Source organism: Podarcis liolepis (assembly GCF_965112155.1).
Source record: "Podarcis liolepis genome assembly, chromosome: 6".
Lineage (NCBI taxonomy): Eukaryota > Metazoa > Chordata > Lepidosauria > Squamata > Lacertidae > Podarcis > Podarcis liolepis.
The window spans coordinates 58000329-58025523 of record NC_139559.1 but is presented as its reverse complement, the minus strand read 5'-3'; the positions used below and the strand labels follow the sequence as shown (position 1 = coordinate 58025523).

At 45.5% G+C, this 25195-nt stretch overlaps 1 protein-coding gene across 3 annotated transcripts; it reads right to left on the bottom strand.

Annotated features, from left to right (window-relative positions):
* Positions 1-7382: 7382 nt before the first annotated feature.
* On the bottom strand, positions 7383-24989 carry TMEM61 (transmembrane protein 61). 3 transcript variants are annotated; one of them, XM_083510394.1, is made up of 3 exons: positions 24878-24989; positions 9882-10310; positions 7383-8106 (listed from the first exon to the last, which is right to left on the bottom strand). In XM_083510394.1, the coding sequence occupies exons 2-3, from the start codon at positions 10235-10237 to the stop codon at positions 7815-7817; spliced, it is 648 nt and encodes a 215-aa protein (XP_083366520.1). In that variant the 5' UTR covers positions 10238-10310; positions 24878-24989; the 3' UTR covers positions 7383-7814. The 3 variants fall into 3 exon arrangements, with proteins under 3 accessions (XP_083366520.1, XP_083366518.1, XP_083366519.1); XM_083510392.1 differs by lacking the exon at positions 24878-24989 and adding an exon at positions 19288-19444; XM_083510393.1 differs by lacking the exon at positions 24878-24989 and adding an exon at positions 19068-19244.
* Between the last annotated feature and the right edge of the window lie 206 nt (positions 24990-25195).

Here is a 25195-nt window from a genome sequence, read left to right as displayed (position 1 = left end):
GGACTGCATTTGGGTTGTACATGTGCAGCATTTTTCAGCACTGTATATCATATGTGTATCATATCTCAAGCAATCCTTTCAGGTTTATGGGAGGAAGGAGTGGGATACATCTATGCCACGTAGGGTGGGGGATGCAGACTTGGGTGTAGTTGTTGGCATCTGCCTGTCTCGAGAGACAATGGAGTGTGCCTCCAGGGGTGAAGTCAAACCAATGTGTTAGCAGCACTGAAGTGACCTTCCCAGGACACAAACCTGGGCAGTGTGCATAGAGGTCCTGGGCTTGCTGATGTGGTACAAAGGAAAGAAGAGCAATACTATTCCACCAGCTTGGCTGCAGGAATTGCCAGAAGGATGTGTACAAGGCGCCATCCAACCATCTTAGGGACTCTGCTCCTGATTGTGTAAGGTTTACTCCTTAGCCTTTTCTTCTTGCGAAGGCAGCAGAGGTTTAGGATCAGAGTTTCCTTCTCTTAGATGGGCTACCCTCCCAGGTTGACAAACCCCATCCGTACCTCGCTTTCCTCTATAGCACATGAAGATACCACCTTCTTGACCATTGGACCGCTCTTGGTCTTGTTCACTCAGTCTGCCAGAGCCTGTCTTCACATGCAAGGGAAATCCCTAACTCACCAAAGGTTTGAGGCCAATCGGTTACCCTCACCTGGTTAGCTGGCCAGTTGAAACCATTTCCTGGGGCTGCTGTTGCATGCTGACTGCTTCTAGGAGCCATAGGTGAGAGCTGAGTGCAGGGTGGGGACCAAAACAGGACAAACTACCCCAGAAGAAGCATGACGTGTCCCCCATCAGAGGTACTACCCCTCCCCAGCACCCCATACCACCCTTTGGCGTAGTATAGGTTATGCAAATCCATCCTTAAATCTTTTCCAAATTTTGCCTGAATCACTTTAAGGGCAAAGGAATTAAAGTCATTGTCCTTTGTTTCCCGCAAGGTTAATCCTCTGTTTTAAAAGCAAGCAAAGTCTTATCTTAAAAAGTCTCTTGAACTTTTGCTTCTTGAAAATGTGTGTAATCCAGCACAATGGAATGCAGGAAACTCACAATGAACCGAAAAGTTGGCTGCCGGCTGAGTGCATGATCCGCAAGAGGCATCTTTGCAATGTGTGAAGTAGTCACTCCTCTGCACAGAAAGCTGAAAAATCAAGATTAGACGTTCCTATAATTATTTTCCGCTTGATCTGGGGTTTCCCTTCTCACAGTTTATGCTGCAAATGGCTGTCCCACATTCCCTTTCAGTAAGGAAGCATGGGAATTATTGTTGCTGAGGCTGGTCTAGCTGGATATTTCACTCAAGGAAGAAAGGAGTAATAATTATTTAGGATTCCAGAACTATTTGTACCATCCCTTTAAAGCTGTTTTCATAAAGTGTTTCACAAATCCTGTTGATCTTCATGATAGTTAAGTCAGACATAACACCTGCAAGCCACTGAAGAATTACCAATCCTAAAGTGTTAGGAGAGCTTTCAACAATAATTACAGCAACAAATCAGGAGTAAAGTATCATGGGAAATGTTATGTACTGAGCTGAATCCTAGAACAATAGGATCCAGAATGCAGCAGTCTGATTGGTCCACAGGAGCCACCCAATCCAGCTCCAGGTGGAAGTGAATCAGCGACCTGATTGGCCTGAAGGAGCAGCCAATCAGGCTTCTGAAGGAGGTGAATCCGCAAGTGTGGTGTAGTGGTTAAGAGCGGTAGTCACGTAATCTGGGAAACCGGGTTCGTGTCTCCGCTCCTCCACATGCAGCTGCTGGGTGACCTTGGGCCAGTCACACTTCTGTGAAGTCTCTCAGCCCCACTCACCTCACAGAGTGTTTGTTGTGGGGGAGGAAGGGAAAGGAGAATGTTAGCCGCTTTGAGACTCCTGAAGGGGAGTGAAAGGCGGGATATCAAATCCAAACTCTTCTTCTTCTTCTTCTGATTGGCCTACAGGAGCAGCCTGGAATTAACCAATCACGCGGGGCCCATTGTGTAATTAATGTATATATAATTAGATGTTTTGGGGAGATTCATTCATTGCTACTATGAGCTGAATAAAGAGCATGAAATTCACACTCAGGAAATGTATCCATGCTAGGTTTATGTGGAAGCCCCTGATAAATTTCAGAGCTGCATTTAAAGTCCATTTCATTTGAAATGATCACTAGCAAAATCCAGCATGTTTTAAGAGCTGATGTTCCCCTCCCCGTTCAGCTTTTTATGAAGAGATTATATTCTGTCTCTGAAGCACTAATGTAATTTTACTGCAGAAGGATTAACTTTTCAATGAAATTAGAGAGGGTAAATCAGATGAAGAGAAGTGATTTCACTGGCTTGGCATCTTTCATGTCAGGGTTGCCAGCTTTTCTCCTGGCCCTGATCTTGAGCGTTGAGCAACAGCCCAAAGTGAAGAAATGAAACAAGTTATGCTTGCCTCATAGAGAAACAAAACAATGGGGAAAGGCACAGGAGCAGGGCTATTAACACACTGGCAGCCCTTTATTCATGGATGCATTAGGTGGTTGTGGTTGTGGTTGTGGTTGTGGTTGCTGCTGCTGCTGCTGTTGTTTTATACCCTGGCCATTTGGCTGGGTTGTCCCAGCCATTCTAGGTGGCTTCCAACACATATAAAAACATAATAAAACATCAAACATTAAAAAAACTTCCTGACACAGGGTTGCCTTCAGATGTCTTCTAAAAGTTGCATGGTTAATTATCTCTTTGACATCTGAAGGGAGGGTGCTCCACAGGGCAGGCGCCACTACTGAGAAGAGCCTCTGCCTGGTTCCCTGTAACTTCGCTTTTCGCAGTGAGGGAACAGCCTGAAGGCCCTCAGAGGAGTTCAGGCTGAACGATGGAGGTGGAGATGCTCCTTCAGGTATACTGTGCCAAGGCTGTTTGGGGCTTTAAAGGTCAGCACCAACACTTTGAATTATGCTCAAAAACATATTGTGAGCCAGTGGAGATCCTTTAGAACCGGTTTTATAAGATCTAATATCAAACAGAGTAGACTTTACTTCTGGGTAAACTTGCATAGGATTGTGTTTTACATTTAACTAGGTAGCACGGGGAAAGATTAAACAAGAATGCATATAGAGAAGATAATCTAATATTGTGTGCAGTTAATTTCAGAGTAGAATATTTCCCTTTAACCAATAAAAGGGTGCAACCCTGCTAAAAATACCAGACTTAATTGCGTTCCCGATGCTGCCAGATCCATTGTCTAACACCCACATAACCTATTCTTTAGTTTGAAGGAAGAATTGATCGAACATGTGACAGACAATACCACGCTGCACACAATGCTGCCTTTCCTCGAATTACCTGAAACTTAATTTGAGGGTTCCAGATGTGAAGTTTGCCAGATCTTTGGTTGCTGAAGGCACTTCTTAAAGGAACATTAATATGTGTCACCTTGCCCCTTAAGGAATTATAATTTCAGTTATTTATTGTAAGCAATCCTCAAGCTGAGGCAGAAAGAAAGAAAGAAAGAAAGAAAGAAAGAAAGAAAGAAAGAAAGAAAGAAAGAAAGAAAGCTTTGTAAGGGTTCTATTTTATGTGACAAAATTGGCAGGCTACAAATATTGAGTAATCCAAGCTGTCTTTTATGTGGTAGTGATGCATCCTAGGATAACTTCACGCTTGGCTCCCAGATCAACCCACATTTACTATCCACTGCAGAGCCACCCAACATGGCTGAGCCATAAACGTGGGTTGGTTTGTGAGCTGAGTGCGCATATTATGAGATGTCCGCAGACTCAGTGCTGCTTTACTTCCTACTGAATTCGGCCACGCTCCACTCAATCCACATTTCTCATCATGGCAGTTTGATCATACACACTGACCTAATTCTTAAAATCAAATCAACTCCTTCTTAACATTGGGGGTTTCTCCCCCCCCCCCCGCCCCTTTTGCCTTCAAACCTTTAATTTTGTAGTTCTGATCCCGTTTGCTAAATTCTGGATTCTTTGCTTGCAATTGTTTTTGCCTGAGCAATTTTTGTTGGAAAGTATCCTTTTTTTGCTGTCCTTCTTAACCTTTCCTCATAAATTTGCACCCCCACCTAAGGTATACTTATGCTTCTAATGTTGGGGTGGGCTGAGTTGCACACTGTTATGTACTGAGTTGAATAGGATCCAAAATGCAGCAGTCTGATTGGTCCTAGAACAATGCAGCAGTATGATGGGTCCGCAGGAGCCACCCAATCCAGCTCCAGGTGGAAGTGAATCCACAACCTGATTGGCCTACAGGAAAATCCCGGAATTAGCCAATCACGTGTGGCCCATTGTGTAAATAATGTATATAAAGCAGATATTGTGGGGGAACATTCATTCCTCGCTAGTATGAGCTGAATAAAGAGCATGAAATCCACACTCGACTCTGAGTATATTTCATACACTGAACAAGGACACCCGTAATTTCTTAACATAATGAATCATTGTGGAGTATTATCACCTAGACACCTTCTCCAGGCTGGGGAGCAATGGTTGCAGTGTGCTGTAACCGCTCCACTGCTGGTGTTGCAAAGGGGAGGGGACTATCTCAAACTGACATTTACAGGCAGATGACATAAGAAAACCTGAATAGCTGGGCCGTCTATATCCCTCACAGCGATCTCTTGTTTCTTCACTATTTAGTAAACAAACATTTGGAAAAAAGGTGTCATGCGAAAAGGTTACAACTTCCCCCTTGAGACACACACAGGAACAATTCTGTTCTCTAAAGTGGTTCTTGGCTTCAGGACGATTCAACACCAGCATTGTCTTCCATGGAGCTAAGTGACCTTAGGGTTGCAAATGGAGAACTCCGTCCCTTCTTAGGCACTGTATCAACATACAACTATTGGTTATATTTTTATGTATAGCGGAGGGAATCTTTTTCTCCCTCCCTCTCTCTTAACATTTAGACCACCTTTTGGCATAGTGTGGGAGCAACAGCACATGTTCTGTTTCATTGGTTTGTGTTGTGGCTTAAATATTGCGCTATGCCACCCACGCTAGCTTACTTTTTACAATATTAAACCAGGTTTTATATCAGTAAAGTTTGTTATGGTGTCCTATCCAAAATAAAAAAAGCAGCAGCAGACATCCTGTGCTCTGAATTCCTGAACAAGGTTGCTACCTTTGTTTCTGAGAGTCTCTGTACTTTAATAACTGTGCGATAGCAACATTCAGATCAGGTGATTTCTTTTTCGCACTGCGGAGATGTAGTGATGTTTCACCTATTGAATGCTTGCCTGTCACCCAGCCAGTTAACTCTTGCATGGAGGGGGCTCTTCACAACATGACCTGTTGGGTTGGTTCCCTCATCCGCCTGTGGGTCCTCAAGGGCTTATCTGGTGGGGAGCGGTGTCAACAATAACTCAGGCCTAGCCGCCATTTTAATTTCTCACAGTAGCCTAGCTTCATGGCTTCCATTTATATGACCAGTAATTGATCCTTATTGTTTGCATCTGATCACATTACACAAAAGCCAGGTTTATGACACAAACAAGCTCTTACCATTTTCCTGTCTTGGGTAGGACAGGGCAAGGGTTCACAGCTAACTGGGAGCAAAACCGCAGCCTGCCCACTTCCAAATACTTCCTATCAGAACTTCCATAGCAGTCACACTTTAGAATCAGGAGTGAACTATTGTAGAATAGGCATAAATTCAACCGTAACTTCTTTTGCCAGCATGGAGATGCAATTGAGAAATATTTACCTGTTGGATTCCTGCCTGTTTTGCAACTGGTAAAAACACAGAAGTCTTGGTGTATCCTTTGTCCATACACTGACTAAATAAATGTCATTAAACATTTTATGAAATAAGGAGATTAATAGGAAATAGGTATTTGCACAGAGTACTGGAAAACGTCCAGAGGTCTTTTGTAGCTTAAGGGTAAACAGACTACTGTTAATACTTTGGGGGGAAATAAAAAGGGGAGTAATAGGTGGAAATGAGTTGAAGAGAGATAAGGCAGGCTAAGAGAAGAAGAAAAAACTTCTCCTTACCCATTATAAGATTCAAGGAATTGGTTTGGGTATGGATAAATCCCCTGCTTGTGAGATTTTGACCACCTCATCTTCACATGAAATTGAAATTTCTCCTGTGTGAGAATCACCAAAGTTACCGTGTCATCAGAGAAAATGTTATTTCTAAACGGTTTCCTTTTACGTAGTTATCTGGAGATTTTCATGTGGGCAATATTTGAGACAAATAACTTCCCATGTGAAAATGAAGCAGTAAAGTCATTGCTTGAAGACTTCTATCACCTCAAAATAAACATGTGACTCAGTCCTAATACTCCCCCGTAACAATTACTTTTTTTAACATAAAAAAACCTAGGAAAATAAACTGTTCATTCTCATCTGTTAGATCCTCACAGAATCCAAATATAGATGCACGCAGTGGTTCCACTAAATCGTGTTACTTCCAGGGAAGGCAATCCTGCTGCCCTCTTCCTTCCCCCCATGTTTCAGATGACATGGGATTCTTCCTCAGCAGCAGAAGAAGCATATTATCTTTAGTAACTTATGAGTAACCATCCTAATACGAATTGGGGATTGTCTTCCCTCCCACATCTTCCTTGGGCCTACTTAAGACTTGTATGTCCTCAGGCAGAGATGGGCAATCTCAGCCTAGGGGCAAATGCAGCAATCCAAGGCCTCTCTAGCCGGCCCTTGAGACTTTCCCCAGCCATGCCCTCTTCTCAGGCTATGCCGCTCACTGGGTTTGCTCTGCATCCTCCTGCTTTTGCCTGGATGAGGCGTCACTGAACTACGATAATGCCTCTTGCTTGCCTGCATAGAGAGGTATATGCATAAAAACCACTGAAACCAGCACCAACACCCTCTCCATCCCAGCTCACAAAAACATTCTCAGGAGCTCATCAGCAACATCTGCAAAGCACCCCCAGAAACACGCCGGAGCCCAGACCTACTGATGACCATTCACTCATCATAACTATGAAAGATGATGTGGTCTCGATAGATGGTATTTATATTCAAGACTGGGATGCTGGCTTGAAACTGAATTTTGTCCCCATTAAGTATGACCTCATTAAGAGTAGCATTTGGCCAAATATAATCAAAGAATGGCTTCTAGGGGCTACTTAGGAAACCTTCCAGCACTGAAAGAAACCTTTCTCTGCCACAATACATGGGGTTGTAATCCAGCAAAGTTGTACCAATGCCATGGGACTTCCATTTCCTTTCTTCCTCCTTCCCCCGAACCCTCCCCAAAAGAAATCCGCTTCACGAGGTTCCCAGCCCTCTGGAGGTGATTTTGAGAAGCTGGAGGGCACAGGAGAGGAAGAGGAAGTTTCACTGCATGCATTGGATATTGCCTTTGGTGTTCAGAACTCAAACACGTTTGCCTATATCCCCGCTATGCATATAAAACAATTCAGAATTGATAGTAATTTTATTAAGAGCATTTCAGAACATTTTCAAAATGTCATATATCCATAGCCTGGTTACCCAAATTAGCTGTGTACTGTCCTTAAAGGCCTGTAGCAGTGTAACCTATGAAAGCAGTTCTTTCATTTAGCGCAAGTTTGAATTTTCTATGCACTTAGTATGTGCTTCTGAAGCATCATTCTCGGCACATGAAGCATTGTATTCACATTAGTCGCACACTAAAAAAAGCAATGTCGAGACTGACCTCTGACAATTCGGCAGGGACCCCTACGAAAAGACAAAACAGTTGTTCGTATTTTTAATAGCTATTTAGCTTTTCCACTCCAGCTTGCCACAAATAACTAATTTAAGAAAAAGGCAGGTGTCAGCTCAATAGTAATCTAGAGATTCCCAAGACAGATGAACCTGATCCCAAGGTCATCCGTCGCACGAGCGAACACTCTCATAGCTAGGGGGCGGAGTGTCGCAGGCGACGCTCGAGTCGTCCCACGATGCTGACTCCAGCCTCGGCAGAATATTCCGGAACAAAACGCTATCAGAGGAACTGCGCCTACGGCCAGCATGGCGTGTGTCATTTTCGTCCACCACTTGATACAAGGGGGGCCTGCTCTCCTTTAGGCTGTTGGGCTCTGTGCAGTTTGGGGTGTCTTCAGCAGGCTGGCAGTTCAAGGCTTCTTCATAGGAGGGAATACTGCTTGGATCCCAGGTGCTGCAACAAAGCAAGGCAAAATAAAAACCCATTAATCATTATTTTTAAAAAGAGGTAAAGGTAAAGGCACCCCTGACCGTTAGTTCCAGTTGTGGCCGACTCTGGGGTTGCAGCGCTCATCTCGCTTTATTGGCCGAGGGAGCCAGCGTACAGCTTCCAGGTCATGTGGCCAGCATGACTAAGCTGCTTCTGGCGAACCAGAGCAGCGCACGGAAACGCCGTTTACCTTCCCACCAGAGCGGTACCTATTTATCTACTTGCACTTTGACGTGCTTTCAAACTGCTGGGTGAGCAGGAGCAGGGACCAAGCAACGGGAGCTCACCCCGTCACAGGGATTCGAACCGCCGACCTTCTGGTCGGCAAGCCCTAGGCTCTGTGGTTTAACCCACAGCGAAAGAGGTATCTTGATGCAAAATAAGGTTCGCAAGGGCATATGCAAGCAAGATTAATAATTTCAGTACAATTAGTAATCTTTCTACTCCACAGCTGTAGCTATTACTCTTGAAGTCTCAATGTCAAATGTAGAGAGAAAAAGTCAGAGAGAAGAGAGAAGAAGAAGAAAACCCCACCGACCTCTTTTCATGTGTTCCTCAAGGACAATGTCACACGTGACATGTAAATGCAGCTGCAATTCTATGCACAGTTACCTGGGATATGCATCTTATTGACCTTATTTCTTAGCGGGTATATACAGGATTGCACTGTGGGTCTCTTGTGCATTATATAAGAACATAAGAAGAGCCTGCTGGGTCAGGCTAAGGGCCAATCCAGTTCTCAGCAGATGCTTGGTGGGAAACCCAGAAGCAGTGCCTGAGCACAGGAGCACTCTGCCTTCCTGCAGTTTCCAGCTACTGGTGTTCAGAAGCCTATTGCCTCTGACAGTGGAGATGGAACACAGACATCAGGGTTAGCGGTGACAGACAGCTGCATCCACCACAAATTTGCCTAACCCTCTTTTAAAGGCATCCAAATTGTTGGCCATCGCTGCCTCTTGTGGGGAAAACCCACGTGAATAGGTATAGACAGTGCTTTTTTCTGGGGGGATGCAGGGGGACGCAAACCCCTAAACATTTTGTGAATCATTGGCCTCATTGAGTAGGAAAATGAGAGTTGGAAAATGAAAGTACCCCTAAACAATTTTTTTTAGGAAAAAAGCACTGGGTATAGAGAAAGCACAAGAGAATTTTCTTTAGTCGAATGTACCTTCTGTGGGTATATTAGAATTACACAGACCGGAAGTGCAAAAAATACTAATAAATGTATACAACATCAATTTAAGTGAAGAATTTGTCCCTGCATCAGATGCCTCTAGCACTTTAGCAGTACCCGTACACTACGGAGACTTGTGCCCTTTCACAATATTTAGAATATCAAGTGTCAAACTTGACCACATTCCCACTGGTTAATGTGCATTTCATGGGCCACTGATCATCACCAGGCCGCAGCGATTACTTTTTCCATTGTGCTTTGCTAAGCAAACATGGCTTGTATACAGGTGAAACTTTCACATAACCTTTGATCATTTGACTTCCCTTTTCTTTTCCAAGGGGTAAAAGGTTTATATGTGGGAAGCAACAATATACTGAGATCACAGAGTTCACCTTGAAACAGTGCTAGCCAGGGAAAATGCTACGCTGTAGATCAAAAGCAGCAAATGGAAAAAAATGATACCACAAAGTGATATTTTATCATTGTACATCATAGATGTCGTATCCTAGTTTTAGCTAAGCATCAATCTACCCCCATCAGGTTTGGGCGCAAAGATTGTGCTGACCTGCAGGTCTGTTTCTCAAGAGGCTCCACGGTGGAGTAATGAAGGTCCCTGGAAAAATGGTACTGATAGCGGCGAGAAATTATCCCTGCATTGGCTGACCACAGAAGGCCAAAAAGGAGGAGGAGACCACCAATTCCACAGCAGAAGAAGCTTATGGACCTGAGCATTGCATTAGATGAGGAGGAAGAAGAGCTTGCCACTGGTCCGACCTCTCCATCAGGCATGATCTTTGGCTCACTGCTAGATGGGGCGGCTCCCATCTCGCCATCACTCCACCAAGCAAAACAGAGAGTCCCCGTCACCAGCAGGATAGCTCCAGTGATGGTCACTCCATGGCGCAAAGTACCACTTGCCATTTTAAAAACAGAGGCTGAAGATACAGGTCATCTAAAGTTTCACCAGGAAATAGGTCTGATGTTCTGATTCATGCTGGGGGTGAAAAAAAGGGAAGGGGAGAAGAGAAACCATCACAGTGGGGAAAGAATGGGGGGGAAATAAAAAACACAAAGCATGAACTGAGGACGAAAGGAATGCTGTCCTCCCAACACACTAGGAGCAACGTAACAGCCAGTTAATTATTGCAGGTAACAGTTTTTGTCACAACTTTTCATTAAACGTGTTGATGCCGTCCCTTCTGTCAAACAGACCATGGCTAAAGCAAACCATTTTGCTTGTTACTGTGTTATGTATTCTTGCGTTTTTATATTGTAAACTGCCCCGTGATGCTCAAATGAAGGGTTCTATAGAAATGTAATAAATAATAACAATGACTGATCCTTCTGTGTGAACATCAACCAATATCTGACTTTGGGCGTTTCCAGACTAGCGCTGTCTTCAATCACATACTGGCAAATTCGAGTGGCCCAATGAAAGCTGATTTGGCCATCTTGCTCAAGAAACCCACTGCCCCCAATATTGGACTTTTTGCGATAAGGTGACAGGAAAATGCACTGGAAAGTGTGGGATAACAACTGTTTGATGCCACATGGTATAACCTCCCCACAAACAAATCAGAACAAATGCTCAATGCCATCTAACCTCCCTGCAAACTTGGTGCAAACAAGTAAGGAGGAATGCTCAATAAACAGGTCATCTGGAAGTGACCCAAATTACCAACCAGGTTCCAATCCTAGATTACCACTGAGCTTGCCCAGGCATTTATTGTTTAGAGTGGTGCTTAAATTGTTTGTGCCTATAGCCCTGACTCTCTGTTTTCAGCGCTGCTGAATTTCCATCTGTGACTATATTTTATTCATTTCTGGCCCTGGGATTTGATTTTATTTTTTACTTGATAAAGGGTGTGTTAGAAATCCTATTAATAAATAAAAGAGTTTTGCAGTTCACAACTAAGATAGATTCATTGTGTGGAACAGACTGGACGAGTATTAAAATAACCCTAATCTACTGGTTCCCATGGGAGGCAGTGACAGGTACCATCTTGGATGCCTTTACAAAAGGATTGGAGGACAAGGCTATCAATGGCTACTAGTCATGCTGGCTGTGTTTTACCTGCACCGTCCCAGGCAGGCTGCCTCTGCATGCCAGTTGCTGGGAATTGCAAGGAGGCAGATGTGCTCCTGTCTTGTTTGTGGGCTTCCCACAGGTGTCTTAACTGCCAACTGTGAGAACATGATCCTGGACTTCAATGGATCATTAGATGGACCATTGGCCTGATTCAGCGGGTTCTTCTTATGCATGAGCTGAAGGCCCCTGCCGTTACCAGCAGATTCACACATAATGGCAACTGACTACTTGTCGTCTATTTATGACATGAGAGCCATAGCTCCCAGGTCTTCATAATTCCATAATTATTGATGCCACTCATGCTATCTAGATTTTGGAGTGGAGGCTGCACAGGATGTACCCCTAGATCTAGGGTGTAATAATCACTGTAATTGCACAGTTGAGTCGATAACCATGCAAAAATGAATATGCTTTGTATGAATCAGGTGTTAATCATAATATGCAAGGTTTCGAGTGAAGGGAAAGCGCAAGATGAAATGGGAGAAAAATGTATTCCGAGGACTAAGTGATTTAGCAATTATCTTAAAAGGCGTACAAGTTGTATTGCTGCGGGGAACCTTAAAAATTTGTTTGGCTATTAATTTTTTTCATTATAATTTTCAAACACCTGCAACAATTAGACAATGCGCAAAAGATTACAGTATTTCAAAGCATGGCCCAGTCTGAAGGTTAACGGCAACCTATAAAGAGAGAAAGGGGAGGGAATTGTTTTGATAAATCTCTAAGAGTGAATAGCCCTGTGTTTGTTCTGAAATATGCAATCTCAGATCTGATGCAGAGGCAGAGAAACCTAGAAACTGGGATTAATTTGTCATCTTCAGGACGAGTGGAAACTGCACTTTTCACATGAGCTGGGCAAGCTAATTGGGAAACTGAATTACGAGGCAGTGAAAGAAATCCTGGATGATCTTATCCATATTTAATGAAGAGATGTGATGAAATCAGATTTATTAAAGCTGCAGACAGATTGGATGAATCTGAAGTGTATTAATCTAGTGCCTCTTTCAGCTTTGGGGAATGCATCCCTGGCACAGCCCAATGATTCTTGAATCACATAAACATGGGACTACTCTGGAGCTGAGTCTGTCCCATATGACAAGGCCAAGTCAATGGTCTGTGTCAGGAGTGCAAAAACAAAAATGCCTAGCCATCGCTGGTACCTAAAAAGATGGATCTGGGGACTGGCATCTGGGCTGCTGCAGAGGTTACCTCCAGACTCCCTTTGCAAATGTGCTCAGGTCTTTCTCTCTACTCTGAACCTGGCTAATTTTTACTAAGATGTTCTAAAGATGCTCTAAATTTTGGATCCTCAGTATGGGCCAGGGAGTCTGGTGGCCCTCCAAGTGTTGATGGGTTACAATTCCAACCGTCCCTGACCATTTGGTCATGCTGGCTAGGGCTAATGGGATTTGGAGTCCAACAACATCTGAATTCTGGAGAGCCACAGGTTGCCTATCCCTGCAGTAAGATTTCCCATAGTAACGTACTTGATGTCAGAGAGAAATTAAGAGGGGAGATGGCGATTACTGTCAGGGACTCTCAGGTTTGTACCTTGCAAGGTCAGCAGAACTGATGCATTGTCTGTTGCAGTCTCTAAGGCCCTGGAAATACACCTTCCAAGTCTATGAAAGGATCTCCCGCAGCACCAACAATTATATTAGTTTGTGCCCCTGTGGGAAATGGTGGTCTGAGACCACAGAGACAAGCTGTCCCAGAAGACATTGCCTTGTGTGCTCCTGCTTTTCAACAGCCTGAACAGTCAAAAAGGGGTATCGCAGAAATAATAATAAGGTGGTAAGATTGTCTGATATTCAAAGGTTCTTTGGAAGACAGGCAATAGATTTGAATCCAACCCCTAGAATGGAATAGTCCTGTGATCAACAAGTCCCAACTGTAGAAGCCCTGGACAAGGTATTCTACTTGTGCAAATGGGCTTCCCCCTGCTCCCCCAAAAAAGAGCTTTGGGGAAGGGTCAGGAGAACCCCGAAAACAGCACAGCGAAGAGGGGAGGGGGATTGTTCTGTCTGGCAAGTTGAAAAGTTTGCACTGACAGAATGTTCAACAAAGCACAATGCTGAATTCATCCCAATATTTTTAAATTGCTGCAACCCACCCTGGTCCCTTTTGGTAAATAACTGAATTAATAATATTCAGATATGCTGCAAATATAAAGAGATGCTAAAATGTGAGCTACCTTTGTTTCTCGATTCAAGATCTAGCTTCGTCGCCAACAACTCACACCGGTTTCAAAGGAATATCTACCTACCTGCTGGGTCTACAAAATGTGGGTGAGTCAATCCTTCTTAAATCCACTTGAAGGATTATACGGGGCTTAAGCCGTGGTACGGTGCCTGTCTTAACAACACCAGTTAATTAACCTTACAGAGACAGTCTGCTTACAATAAATTGGATTACAGGATCAGGCTCCTTGCATACCACACATTTCGTGGGATGCCTCTGTGGCCACCAGGAGCAAAGCCAAGAGATGCGACTCAACCATTTTATTAACTAAGATGCTTCAATCAATGCTTCCCCCCTTCAGGCCCCTCTCCACCAAACAAAGAGGGCAAAAACAGATCATATTGTTATGAGTTTGTGGGTGCCAGACACTTGTAATCCTAGCCAGCTAATCAAGGGAGGCTAGCTTCCTGATGAGGTAACTGGCCATTAAGACAGCAAAGGAAAGGGCTCTGTGCCAGATGTGAAATGGGGGGGGGGGGGCTTCTCCTCCAGCTCTCGGATAGTTAGAAGGAGAAAGCTGGGGTTTGAGGGCAGAGTTTGCTGTGGCCTAGAAGAAAAAGTGGCAGGCTGGAAAAGCAGAGAGAGCGCGCACCATGGCTGATTTCTGCAAGAATCCAAGGCTGTGGCTATGGGAGAAACAAGACCCTTTGGGGTCGTTGATACTGTGAGCCCCTCCATCGCAGGCTCAGGCTGCATATACAGTATGTGTGAACAAACCATATATCATCAAGACACTCCTGTCTCCACAGTGCCTCATTCCCAAATGGAAACACAAACCCTGGGCAAGTGCCTGGAACCCCTCAAATCTCGCACCGCTTGGAAATTGGCGCAGCACGCAGCAATATATTATATCATTTACAGGCTGGAGGAAAAGGCTTAGAACCTAAGCCTTTAACCACTATATAAATGTGGAGGGATTGTGATGATAATTATAATAAATGCCCATTCTTTCTCTCAAAGAATACAGGTCACTGTAGTTTGTAAAGAATTCCTGGGAATCGTAACTCTTTGAAGGGTTAACTACAGTGCCCATAATTCTTTGAGGGAATGATGTTCTTTGGCTGTGTTTTAAAGGTATAGTGTTGTGTACACAGCCTGTTGGTTACTGCTAACACTTTGCATGCCAGCAGGTCCCAAGTTCAACCCAAGTCCCACGTTCAACAACAACAAAATCAGGTGGTAGTAATGGGGAAAGATCTCTGCCCAAGATCCCAGAGAGCTTTTGCCAGTTACAGTGGACAGTAGGCTTGGTGGACAGTCTGAACTGGTATAAGGAGGGTGAAAATATTGATTAAGCAACCACAGAGGCATGGGAGGAATCCATCTTTGTGGACAGGAAGGATGGTGACTCAGTCAGGTACGAGAAGTTAGAATCGGAGAGTTTTTCTACGAGTCAGCTGAAGACCAGCTTGCTATTTGTTTTGCATCTGAGGCAACACAGCGAACACTTTCCAGTTCAGCCTTCTAGGATGATTTTTGTGGGGGAGGCTAACAGCTTAACGCAATTTTTATCGCTTACAAAATAATAAGGGAGACTGACAGTTTCATAAGGAAAAAAGTCCTCTCTTCCCCCTTGCATAAAAGCTGCAGCAGTGACATTTTCAGCATCCTCAGCCCACGCTTCCAGAAAAGGAGGAGGGGAATTGTAGTGGATCCCTCCTCACACCAATGGCTGCGAGATCAAAATCCCAAAACTTAGCAGCGCGATCCTACACTTACTTCTCAAGTCAGTTCTACTCAATCCAGGGCTTAGTTGCTAAGTTACATGTATTTAGAACTGCACCTTTACAGTCTTGTTTCAGCTATTCCTTGCCCTGATAAGAGATCTGCATTTTTTTATTTATTTGTATTTCATCTTGTTTTCACACAGAGAGAGAGCTATCCACACACATACTCATATCCATGTGTTTTGTTAGCTGTCTTAGGCAGCACCAGATGAACAGGAAGGGTATACATTTACTAAAATACGTAAATACAAAGGCTGAGAAAGTTCAAAGCTTTGAAAAGATATGGAAAGGGAGAATACTGAAAAACTGGGGGGGGGTGGTAAGAGCATCCTTGAAAGGGGCTGCTTAATGGAAGGAATGGCAGGTCCACGGGTCCCCACTTATGTGTCAATAGACTAGCTAGTAAGGCTGCAATCCTAAACCCACTTAACCTGGGAGTAAGTGCCATTGAACTCAATGGGTCTTACTTCTGAATAAGGCTGCTGCTGCCAGGCTTCCATTCCAAACACACTTACTAAAGAACACTGAGCATAGTTAACATGCATAAAATTGTGCTGTTGCAGATACTAGGCTTAACACTCAAGGGCGTGACTTAAGTTGCAGGGTGGGGGGCCTCAGGCTCAGGGGTGGGTGGGATACAGACCTCTAAGCTTCTCTATCTGATTCTTGGGACTCTCTCAAACCATGCACCCTGCCCGGCCACAATCCTTTCTGCCCAGGCCTTTACACCACCTTTGAGTCTTCTGGACTGGCAGGAATGTGTCCCTGAACTGGGACTGGACCTTTCGCTTGCCCAAGTATGCTGGGTGTGTGTGTATGTAGGAGAAACTAGCCTCTGCCCATTGGTGCCACGTTCCCCACCCAGTACTGGCATGGGCCCACCAAGGCCAAGGTTGTTGAGAGGGGAATGCTGGCGGCTTCTAAATCAGCATTCAGATACATAACGGTTTGGGCTGATCAGGGGCATAGGAAGGGGGGTGCAGGGGGCGCGGCCCGCCCTGGGTGACATCCCTGAGGGAGTGACAAAACGGCACACCAAGGGGGGCGGCACTTACTGCAGGGCCTGGCCTGCAGCACGCCAGAGCCACACGTAGCTCCTGGGAGTGACGTAGTGGCTCAGGGCCCCGCAATGCCCAAAATGGCAGCGTGGGGCTTGCGTCCGCCAGGCAGACTCCCTGGGCGGATCGCCGCGGCGCCCCATGAGTTGCTCGCCCTGCCCCCGCTGCTCCGGGGGCAGGAGCAGCTAGCTATGCCCATGGGGCTGATGCCTTTGAGGAAAGAAAACCTTTCTGCCACTAGGCAGTACTTTTTACACCTACTAAGACTCACCTCCTGCTGCAAATTCTGGATGGAAGTAAACTTTAAAAAGTTTTCATGGGCAGGGGGCCACAGGAGAACATATTGGGAGTGTCTAAAGATGGGTTGCACTCAGGCTTCCATAATCGTTATTACAGGCATAGGCAAACTTGGCCCTCCAGATGTTTTTGGGACTACAATTCCCATCATCCCTGATCACTGGTTCTGTTAGCTAGGGATCATGGGAGTTGTAGTCCCAAAACATCTGGAGGGCCAAGTTATTATTAGTGTTATTATTAGTGACCACTTTTCAGCAGCTGACAATTACTTGAAATGCCATTCCTGTGGAGGCATTTTTGGATGGGTTTTTGTCATCTGCCCGTTCTACGTATTGCCCAGTCAAAAGCAACACAATGCCACATTCTTTTCTTGAACTCAAGGAAGAAGAAAAACCTTTGCTTTGGGGGAGGTGGAAAGTGAAGGTGGAGGGCATGCTGGGGCTAACATATTGTGTAAAATATAGGAGCTCCCTTATAAAGAATTAGGCTATGAGTTCCATTTAGGTCAATGTTATTGACACGAACTGGCAGCATCTCCCCAGAATTTCACTCAGGAGTTTTCCATACCTACTTGGAGATAATAATAATAATAATAATAATAATAATAATAATAATAATAATAATAATAAATCATTTATACCCCACCATCTGACTGGGTTTCCCCAAACCAAAAACTGAACCTGGGAACTTCTGCCTGTAAATCAAGGCTCTACCACTGAGCTACTGCCCTCTTCTAGTGTATGGCTTCTATAAACAGCTACAGGATCCTTAATATGTAGGGTTATCCCCCCAGATAACACCATCCTAGCAGGGGAAACAAAACATTAGCATGCACATTTCTTTATTTGAGGTCTCGCCAGTGTTAGAAACTGAGATATGAAAGCTAGGAGCTAATGGCACCTTAAACCTAGGTTAAGGGCGCAACAACGGAATGGCTAGGCACACTTTTTTATAACAAGAATACAAAACTGAAAATGAATGAACTGCAGCTAAAATCTTATGTTCATTTTTCATGTGGTTTAGTCCTTCCCCTGCCCACCCCCCTAATATTCTTAAGAGGGTCTCTTCTCCAGCCTTCAGAGAGTAGCTGGAAGTGGGGAGGCAGAAAAAGGTCCTCCTTTCCTTCCACTCTGCAGTTTTAGTCTGACATCTTAGGCGCAAGCACTGCTCCCGGAGCTCAGAACCTGCTCGCACTGATGAAATTCCCTGTCACAAAATGTGCCTAGAACAATGGGAGTTTTGAACACTGGGTGTTCCAATCCCACCTTTTGCCATAAAACCGTCACAGAGCAGATCACACAAAGCCAATTACAGATAATGAATCCAACACACCTGGATACATCAGAATCAAACTGAACTCAATCTGCATGCTCCTCCACCACCCATTAGGTACCTGAAACAAACTAAGCTTCAGGTGGCTTACCTGTGTCGGTGTAAGCACTGAGCAATGTTGAACCCTCCTTTCTCCACTACTGAGGATACACCATTTATGCAAGTTCAGAATATTGGATATATTCAAGTACACCATGCAACCACCTGTGTGCTACACGTTTAGGAAACCTAGCTCTGTATTTTACTAATTACAGCTCTGTGAGATGCTTTCTGTTACAAGTGTGGGATATTCTTAATGGGAAATGTCTTGCAGGAATAGATCTAAAGTCACTGTGTGCATGGCAGGGAAGGAAGAAGAGATCTGGTCAATCCAACAAGCTTAATACTGTAGTTGTTGCAGGGTAAGTGCACAGAACAAGTTGTGCAGAATGTGGTCGAGAGGCTCCGCTAAGCTTTATGATTCATCAGCAAACAGATTAAACTGGGTTTATACAAATATGGGTCTAAACTGGCTTCACCAGGCTGGAGGATCGCACTCTTTACTAAACAAAATCTAAGGACGCGAGATTCTTGGCTCCTCCGTCCCACTCAGAAAACGCAAGTGTGATGATGGCATCTTCCCCCGCCAATCTTTCTGCTTTCTGCGTCCATCCAACGCTATTAGCAACCGCAGGGAGGCGAAGAAGCGCGATGCGAAAGCACCCATCAAGCCTAGTTGGAAATGGGTTCTGTATTCTCCCCCCCCCCCCTTCTCACCCGCCCCAGCTGTACTCAACTCTTACAAAGAAAATGCACTGGGCTTTTAAGATACAGGATGAAAAAGCTCTGTTAATGCTATTATGATCTCCGCGAGTGCCAGCTGGAAGCAAACATGCAAAACAAAAAACACACACACACAAACGAATGATGCTTAGAGCAAAATAATCGTGCTTGCTAAAATAAAATAAAATAAATTGCCAGAGTTGCCACTGATCTGGGAGACTTGCAGACCATTCTGAATCCCTTACTGGTTGCAGCGTCAACGACGGCTAACTTTTAAACGATTCGAGCCAGGAGCAAGGAGCAACTAACCGAAGCGGCTGGTGCAACGTAGCAAGACAGCGTAGCATCGCCTGCAACGCCCCGCGCAATCCAAGCGTGCTTCAGCAAGAGATCGAGCTTGCGAAGTACGCGTGCAACTCCTCGTCGCGCTTTGTCCCCTTGCAGCCTCGGCCCTGCGATACTTACTTCGCTCGGCGGCAGCTTCGCGGGTTTCCCCCATGCACTTCAAAGGCAGCCAGCGCAGCCGTGCAAAAAGGCGACTCTCCCGAGGGGCAGAAAGAGAAAGCGCCGCGCGCGCAGCAGCTCGGCTGGCGAAAGAATGCCGCCTTGCAAACGCAGCTCCCGCGGGGAACTTGCATTTAGCAGCAGCGCCCTCCGGAGGACAAAGGGAGAACTTCCCCCGAAGTACACCTGGACGTGTTTTCTGCCAGGCAGGCGGATGGCGGTGGTGATAACGCCTGTTTTTGGCGAGTGCCTCGCATAAATCAGACATGGAGAGGAAAGGAGAAAGGGCAGCTGCCAGAAGGATAAGGAGGTGCTCGGCTCCTACTCCTGTCAGCCCCAGCCAGCCCAGCCATTGGTCTGGGGTGATGGGAGTTCCAAAATGCCCCTGGAAAAGTTTCCTTCCAAAGTTTCCCTCTTTCCCTACCATACTAAAAGACCACACGTCTTTGGTAAGTTTTAAAATGGTTCACTTACAAACTCTCCAAAGGTCAGGTTCGATTGCTTCAGAAAGTTGCTCAGAGGCAGTAGAACTTGGCTCAGTTATGCAGTAGGGAAAGTTCCTAAAGTACAGTGGTACCTCGGGTTACAGACGCTTCAGGTTACAGACTTGGGTTAAGAACTTTGCTTCAGGATGAGAACAGAAATTGTGCTCCAGTGGTGCGGCGGCAGCGAGAGACCCCATTAGCTAAAGTGGTGCCTCAGGTTAAGAACAGTTTCAGGTTAAGAACGGACCTCCGGAACAAATTAAGTACTTAACCCGAGGTACCACTGTATTGGCATATAGGAACTCAAGAATGGCTGGTGAAAGCCATGTGGCTGAGCTCAAACCTCTTCAAACCTCTTCACACTATGAGGCTCTCAGGTAGACTGAGGGAGAACAAAGGCTTGGTTACCTCCCAGGTGAGGGGAAGTGGACATAGAGCTAAGCCTGGCAGGACAGCTTACTCTATGGTATTAACCTCTTCATGTGTTAATTAAACTTAAGCATGTTGGTTATATGAGGCTGGTAATCCCATAGTTTGGCCCTACACTGTATGTTCCAAGCATCTTTGATGGGACTGAAAATAAATAAGAAACTTTTGGGATAAAGTTATTAATGTAATATACAATGTTAAAGAGAATAAGATATAAACCAATCCCAAAGTTATTTCGCTTGGTAGATTGGATGGGTGGGATGCTATCTAAATACAAACAATTTGTAGGGAATAAGTTAGCTTCTGCTGAAAGAGTAGTTGGCAAAAAGCTGGAAGAAACAACTCCCATTACTAGAATGTAAGAATAAGCACATAATAGTACATAATACTAATGCTCAAGATTCCATATTATAAGAAACTGTGGAAAGGATAAACACAAGGATATTAAAAGTAGCTATGTTGGTCCATAAGAAAAAGTCCATACCAGGGCAATATCTTTATTTCGCCAACAAAAATGTCATAAAATAGTGTACAGTACATGCTTTCAACAGGCTCTCCTACCACCACTATTAAGTTGGGTCCTCCACCACAGCAAAGCCTCCCCCCCCCCCCACCAGCAACAGTTCTCTCTCCCAGCCCAGGCTGGCAAAGAAAAACCTATGTAGGAACATAGGAAGCTGCCTTATTCTGAATCAGAGAAGTGGTCCATCAAACTCAGTACTGACTGCCAGTAGAGTGAACCTGGGACCTTCTGCATGCAGTGCAAAAGCTGGGCCCTTCCCCTGCAATGTGTTGTGTGTCAGCCTAATACACACACCCAGCCATCAAAGGGATGGGGAAGGCAGAGCTGCCCTCAAAAGTGTTAAACCAGGACCATATTCTCGGTCACTCGCTATATGACAAGCCAGAGAGAAGGCTTCATGTTGCATAATCAAGCGTTCTACTCAGCAATAATTCTTACAGCTTTTTTAATAGATCTAAAGGACTCTGCCTCCTGAAACTCATATACTGTACCTTCCCTCCCCGCAACCTTCTCTGCAGCAAAGAGCTCTATTTTGGGAAGTTTTGTGTGACAGGCATTATCTCAGGCCCTTGCAGTGATGAATTGAACGGGGACACAAATGCAGCGCTTTTTCCTCCCTCCTTCCTTTCACCCAGGCCCAACTAACTTGAATTTATAGGGGGGGTTTCCTCACCCCCAAGGATCAAATGCCTCATATGTATCAGTTTACAGGAAGGGAAGCGGCCACAGACTACCCTTGCAAAACTTATTTCATAAAAGGAGAATAGTGTAAATAAGCAACCTCAAGAAGAATCTCCGTTGAACTGACAAATCTCTAACTTGTGAATGCTCTGCTTCCATGGCAGAGATGCAACCACCAGGGCAGGAGTGGGCAAACTGCAGCAGCCCTAGGGCCACACGAGGCCTTTAGCCGAATTTTATGTGGCCATAATTTCAAAAGCCCTCTGTATGCAATCAGCTGAAGATCTGGGTAGAAGGAGGGAGGTAGCAGAAAGAAAGTGTGAGGAAAGGGGTCGCCCCACCCACTTTTGGTTTCGGTCTCTGCCTCCCTGGGATTAAAATATAACATAAAAAATATTCCACAGAAACTCCACCCTGCGCCACTGCATGTTTCCCCTTGTCCTCTATCACCATTGGTCGAGTCAGTGCTGATTTCTGTGACCTCGCCAATGGAGGACATCTTTGGGTTGTTATGGATGAGCACAGCAGTGATCAAGAGGTAGAAATGGTCATCACTACTTCAGCGAATGCTGTCACCCACAAATTGGACAAATGCTTTTCATCTAATGGCCTGCCTACTACTGTAAATAGTGACAATGGACCACCTGTTCAAAGTGTGTAATTTCCTCATTTTTCAGACCATCTTGGATTCAAATATCAAAAACATTGCCTCTCGTTGGTCTCAAGCAAATGGGGAAGTTTAGAGATTTATGAGGACGCTTGGGAAAGACTTATGAATTGTCACAGCAGAGGCAGCCAGTATAAAACAAGAATTGTTTCCATTTCTCTGAAGCTCCGAAACCATACCCTCAGAACATCGGCTCTGGATCCATTCCAGTCCGGCTTCCGCGCTGGTCATGGGACCGAGACGGCTCTGGTCGCCCTAACAGATGACCTTCGTAGACCAGCTCCTGATGCACTGCCACAGGTGCAGGCTCTTCAGCATCTAGGCCTTGCCCCAGTTCAGCCGGCCCTGGAGGCGGGGACTCCTGTGCAGGCTGGGATTCCTCTGTTTCATCCTCCGAATCGGAATCCCAGGCCATCACACAGCTGGATCGAGGCGGGTCGGGGCTGCTGATTCTTCTAGATCTATCAGCAGCTTTCGACATGGTCGATCACGAACTTCTGGACCACCGCCTTGCCGACGTGGGGATCCAGGGCACAGTCCTTCAATGGCTGCGCTCGTTTCTCTCTGGTCGGGGACAGAGGGTGGCGCTTGGGGGGGAATTGTCATCGCACCACTCCTTGGTGTGTGGAGTACCTCAGGGTGCGATACTCTCCCCGATGCTTTTCAACATCTTTATGCGCCCCCTCGCCCAGCTTGTTCAGAGTTTTGGGCTGGGTTGTCATCAGTATGCCGATGACACCCAACTCTATCTGTTGATGGATGGCCATCCTGACTCGGCCCCAGACACACTGACCAGATGTTTGGAAGCTGTGGCTGGATGGTTACGTGGGAGCCGGTTGAAGCTAAATCCTTCGAAGACAGAGGTCCTGTGGCTGGGACGGGGCGATATGGGATTGGGGGGGCAACTCCCATCTCTTGCGGGGGCGCAATTAGTGCCAGCACCGTCCGTTAAGAGTTTGGGTGTAATCTTCGACACCTCCCTTTCCATGGAGGCGCAGATTGCAGCTATAACAAAGGCGGCATTTTTCCATCTCCGCCAAGCTAAGCAGTTGGCTCCTTACCTCTCTCGCCCTGACCTAGCCACTGTGATCCACGCGACGGTCACCTCCAGACTGGATTATTGTAACTCACTCTACGTGGGGCTGCCCTTGAGACTGACCCAGAAACTCCAGCGGGTGCAGAATGCTGCAGCGAGACTCCTTACGAGGTCTTCGCTGCGAGATCACATTCACCCGGTGCTATACCAGCTGCACTGGCTCCCGGTGGAGTACAGGATCAGGTTTAAGGTGCTGGTTTTAACCTTTAAAGCCCTATATGGCCTAGGACCCTCGTACCTACGGGACCGCCTCTCCTGGTATGCCCCACAGAGAAATCTACGGTCTTCAAATAAAAACATCTTGAAGGTCCCAGGCCACAGAGAAGTTAGGCTGGCCTCAACTAGAGCCAGGGCTTTTTCGGCTGTGGCTCCGATCTGGTGGAACACTCTGTCACAAGAGACCAGGGCCCTGCGGGACTTGACATCCTTCCGCAGGGCCTGCAAGACAGAGCTGTTCCACCAGGCCTTTGGCCAGGGCACAGCCTGACTCCCTCCCTCGGCAATCTTCGCAGAGCTCTGGCCCAATGGTTGCTAGTGGCTTGAATTAATTAATTTTTACAATGAATGATTTTAGAATGTTGTTTATGTTGTACTTTTGTACTGTTTTATTGTTGTCAGCCGCCCTGAGCCTGGCTTCGGCTGGGGAGGGCGGGATATAAATAAAATTTATTATTATTATTATTATTATTGCATGGCACCAGCTACCATGTTTGGTGGAAAGGTAAGGACAACATTTGCTCAAATTGACTTCCCACACAGGGATGCACACTGCACCAACGTGATAATAAGGCAAAGCTTGCAATTAAAAAGTATACAGACCAATGCAAGCGAGACACAGTAGTGCCTTTCATAAAGGAGAGAGGGAGGTGATCTATGTTAAGAGTTTTGCAACAAACTTTCAATGCCTTTCAATCCTGTTCCATATGAAATCACAATGATAAATGGCACAATGGTTCACTGCAGAGGCATGCTCATAAAGTCACCAGAAATGTGTCTCACAAACCATTTCATAGCATCACTCAGATTCAAAGACCTTACGATAATGATGACTTCAGTAACTTCTCATCCACCACTCCTGCTGCCTGGAACCCATCAACTCCATGCATTCCAGAGCAGTGTTAGAATCAGAGATATGAAAGCTAGGAGCTAAGTGGCACCTTAAACCTATGTTATGGGCGCAACAGTGGAATGTATAGGTGCGCTTTAAAAAAAAACAAGAATACAAAGCTGAAAATGAATGAACTGCAGCTAAAATCTTTCACATGGTCTAGTCCTTCCCCTGCCCGCCCCCCTAATATTCTTTAGAGGGTCTCTTCTCCAGCCTTCAGAGAGTAGCTGGAAGTGGGGAGGCAGAAAAAGCTCCTCCTTTCCTTCCACTCTGCAGTTTTAGTCTGAAATCTTAGGCGCAGCACTGCTCCCGGAGCTCAGAACCTGCTCGCACTGATGAAGTTCCCTGTCACAAAATGTGCCTAGAACAATGGGAGTTTTGAACACTGGGTGTTCCAATCCCACCTTTTGCCATAAAACCGTCACAGAGCAGATCACACAAAGCCAATTACAGATAATGAATCCAACACACCTGGATACATCAGAATCAAACTGAACTCAATCTGCATGCTCCTCCACCACCCATTAGGTACCTGAAACAAAGTAAGCTTCAGGTGGCTTACCTGTGTAGGCGTAAGCACTGAGCAGTGATGAACCCTCCTTTCTCCACAACTTGAGGATACACCATTTATGCAAATTCAGGATACTGGATATATTCAAGTACACCATGCAAGCACCTGTGTGCTACACATTCAGACAGTAGCAGGAAGTAGGGAGGCAGAAAAAGGCCTTCCTTTCTTTCCACTTTGCAGTTTTAATCTGATAACTTAGGTGCAATACTGCGCCCATAGATCAGAAACTGCTCGCGCTGATGAAATTCCCTGTCACAAAATGTGCCTAGAACAATGGGAGTTTCAAACACTGTTCCAAAGATCTCGCAA

Coding starts and splice junctions, on each gene's coding strand:
- TMEM61 (XM_083510394.1), bottom strand. CDS start 10,237: ATGGCAAGTGGTACTTTGCGCCATGGAGTGACCATCACTGGAGCTATC. Junction 8,107..9,881: donor CTTGAGAAACAGACCTGCAG/GTCAGCACAATC, acceptor GCTTTGTTGCAG/CACCTGGGATCCAAGCAGTA.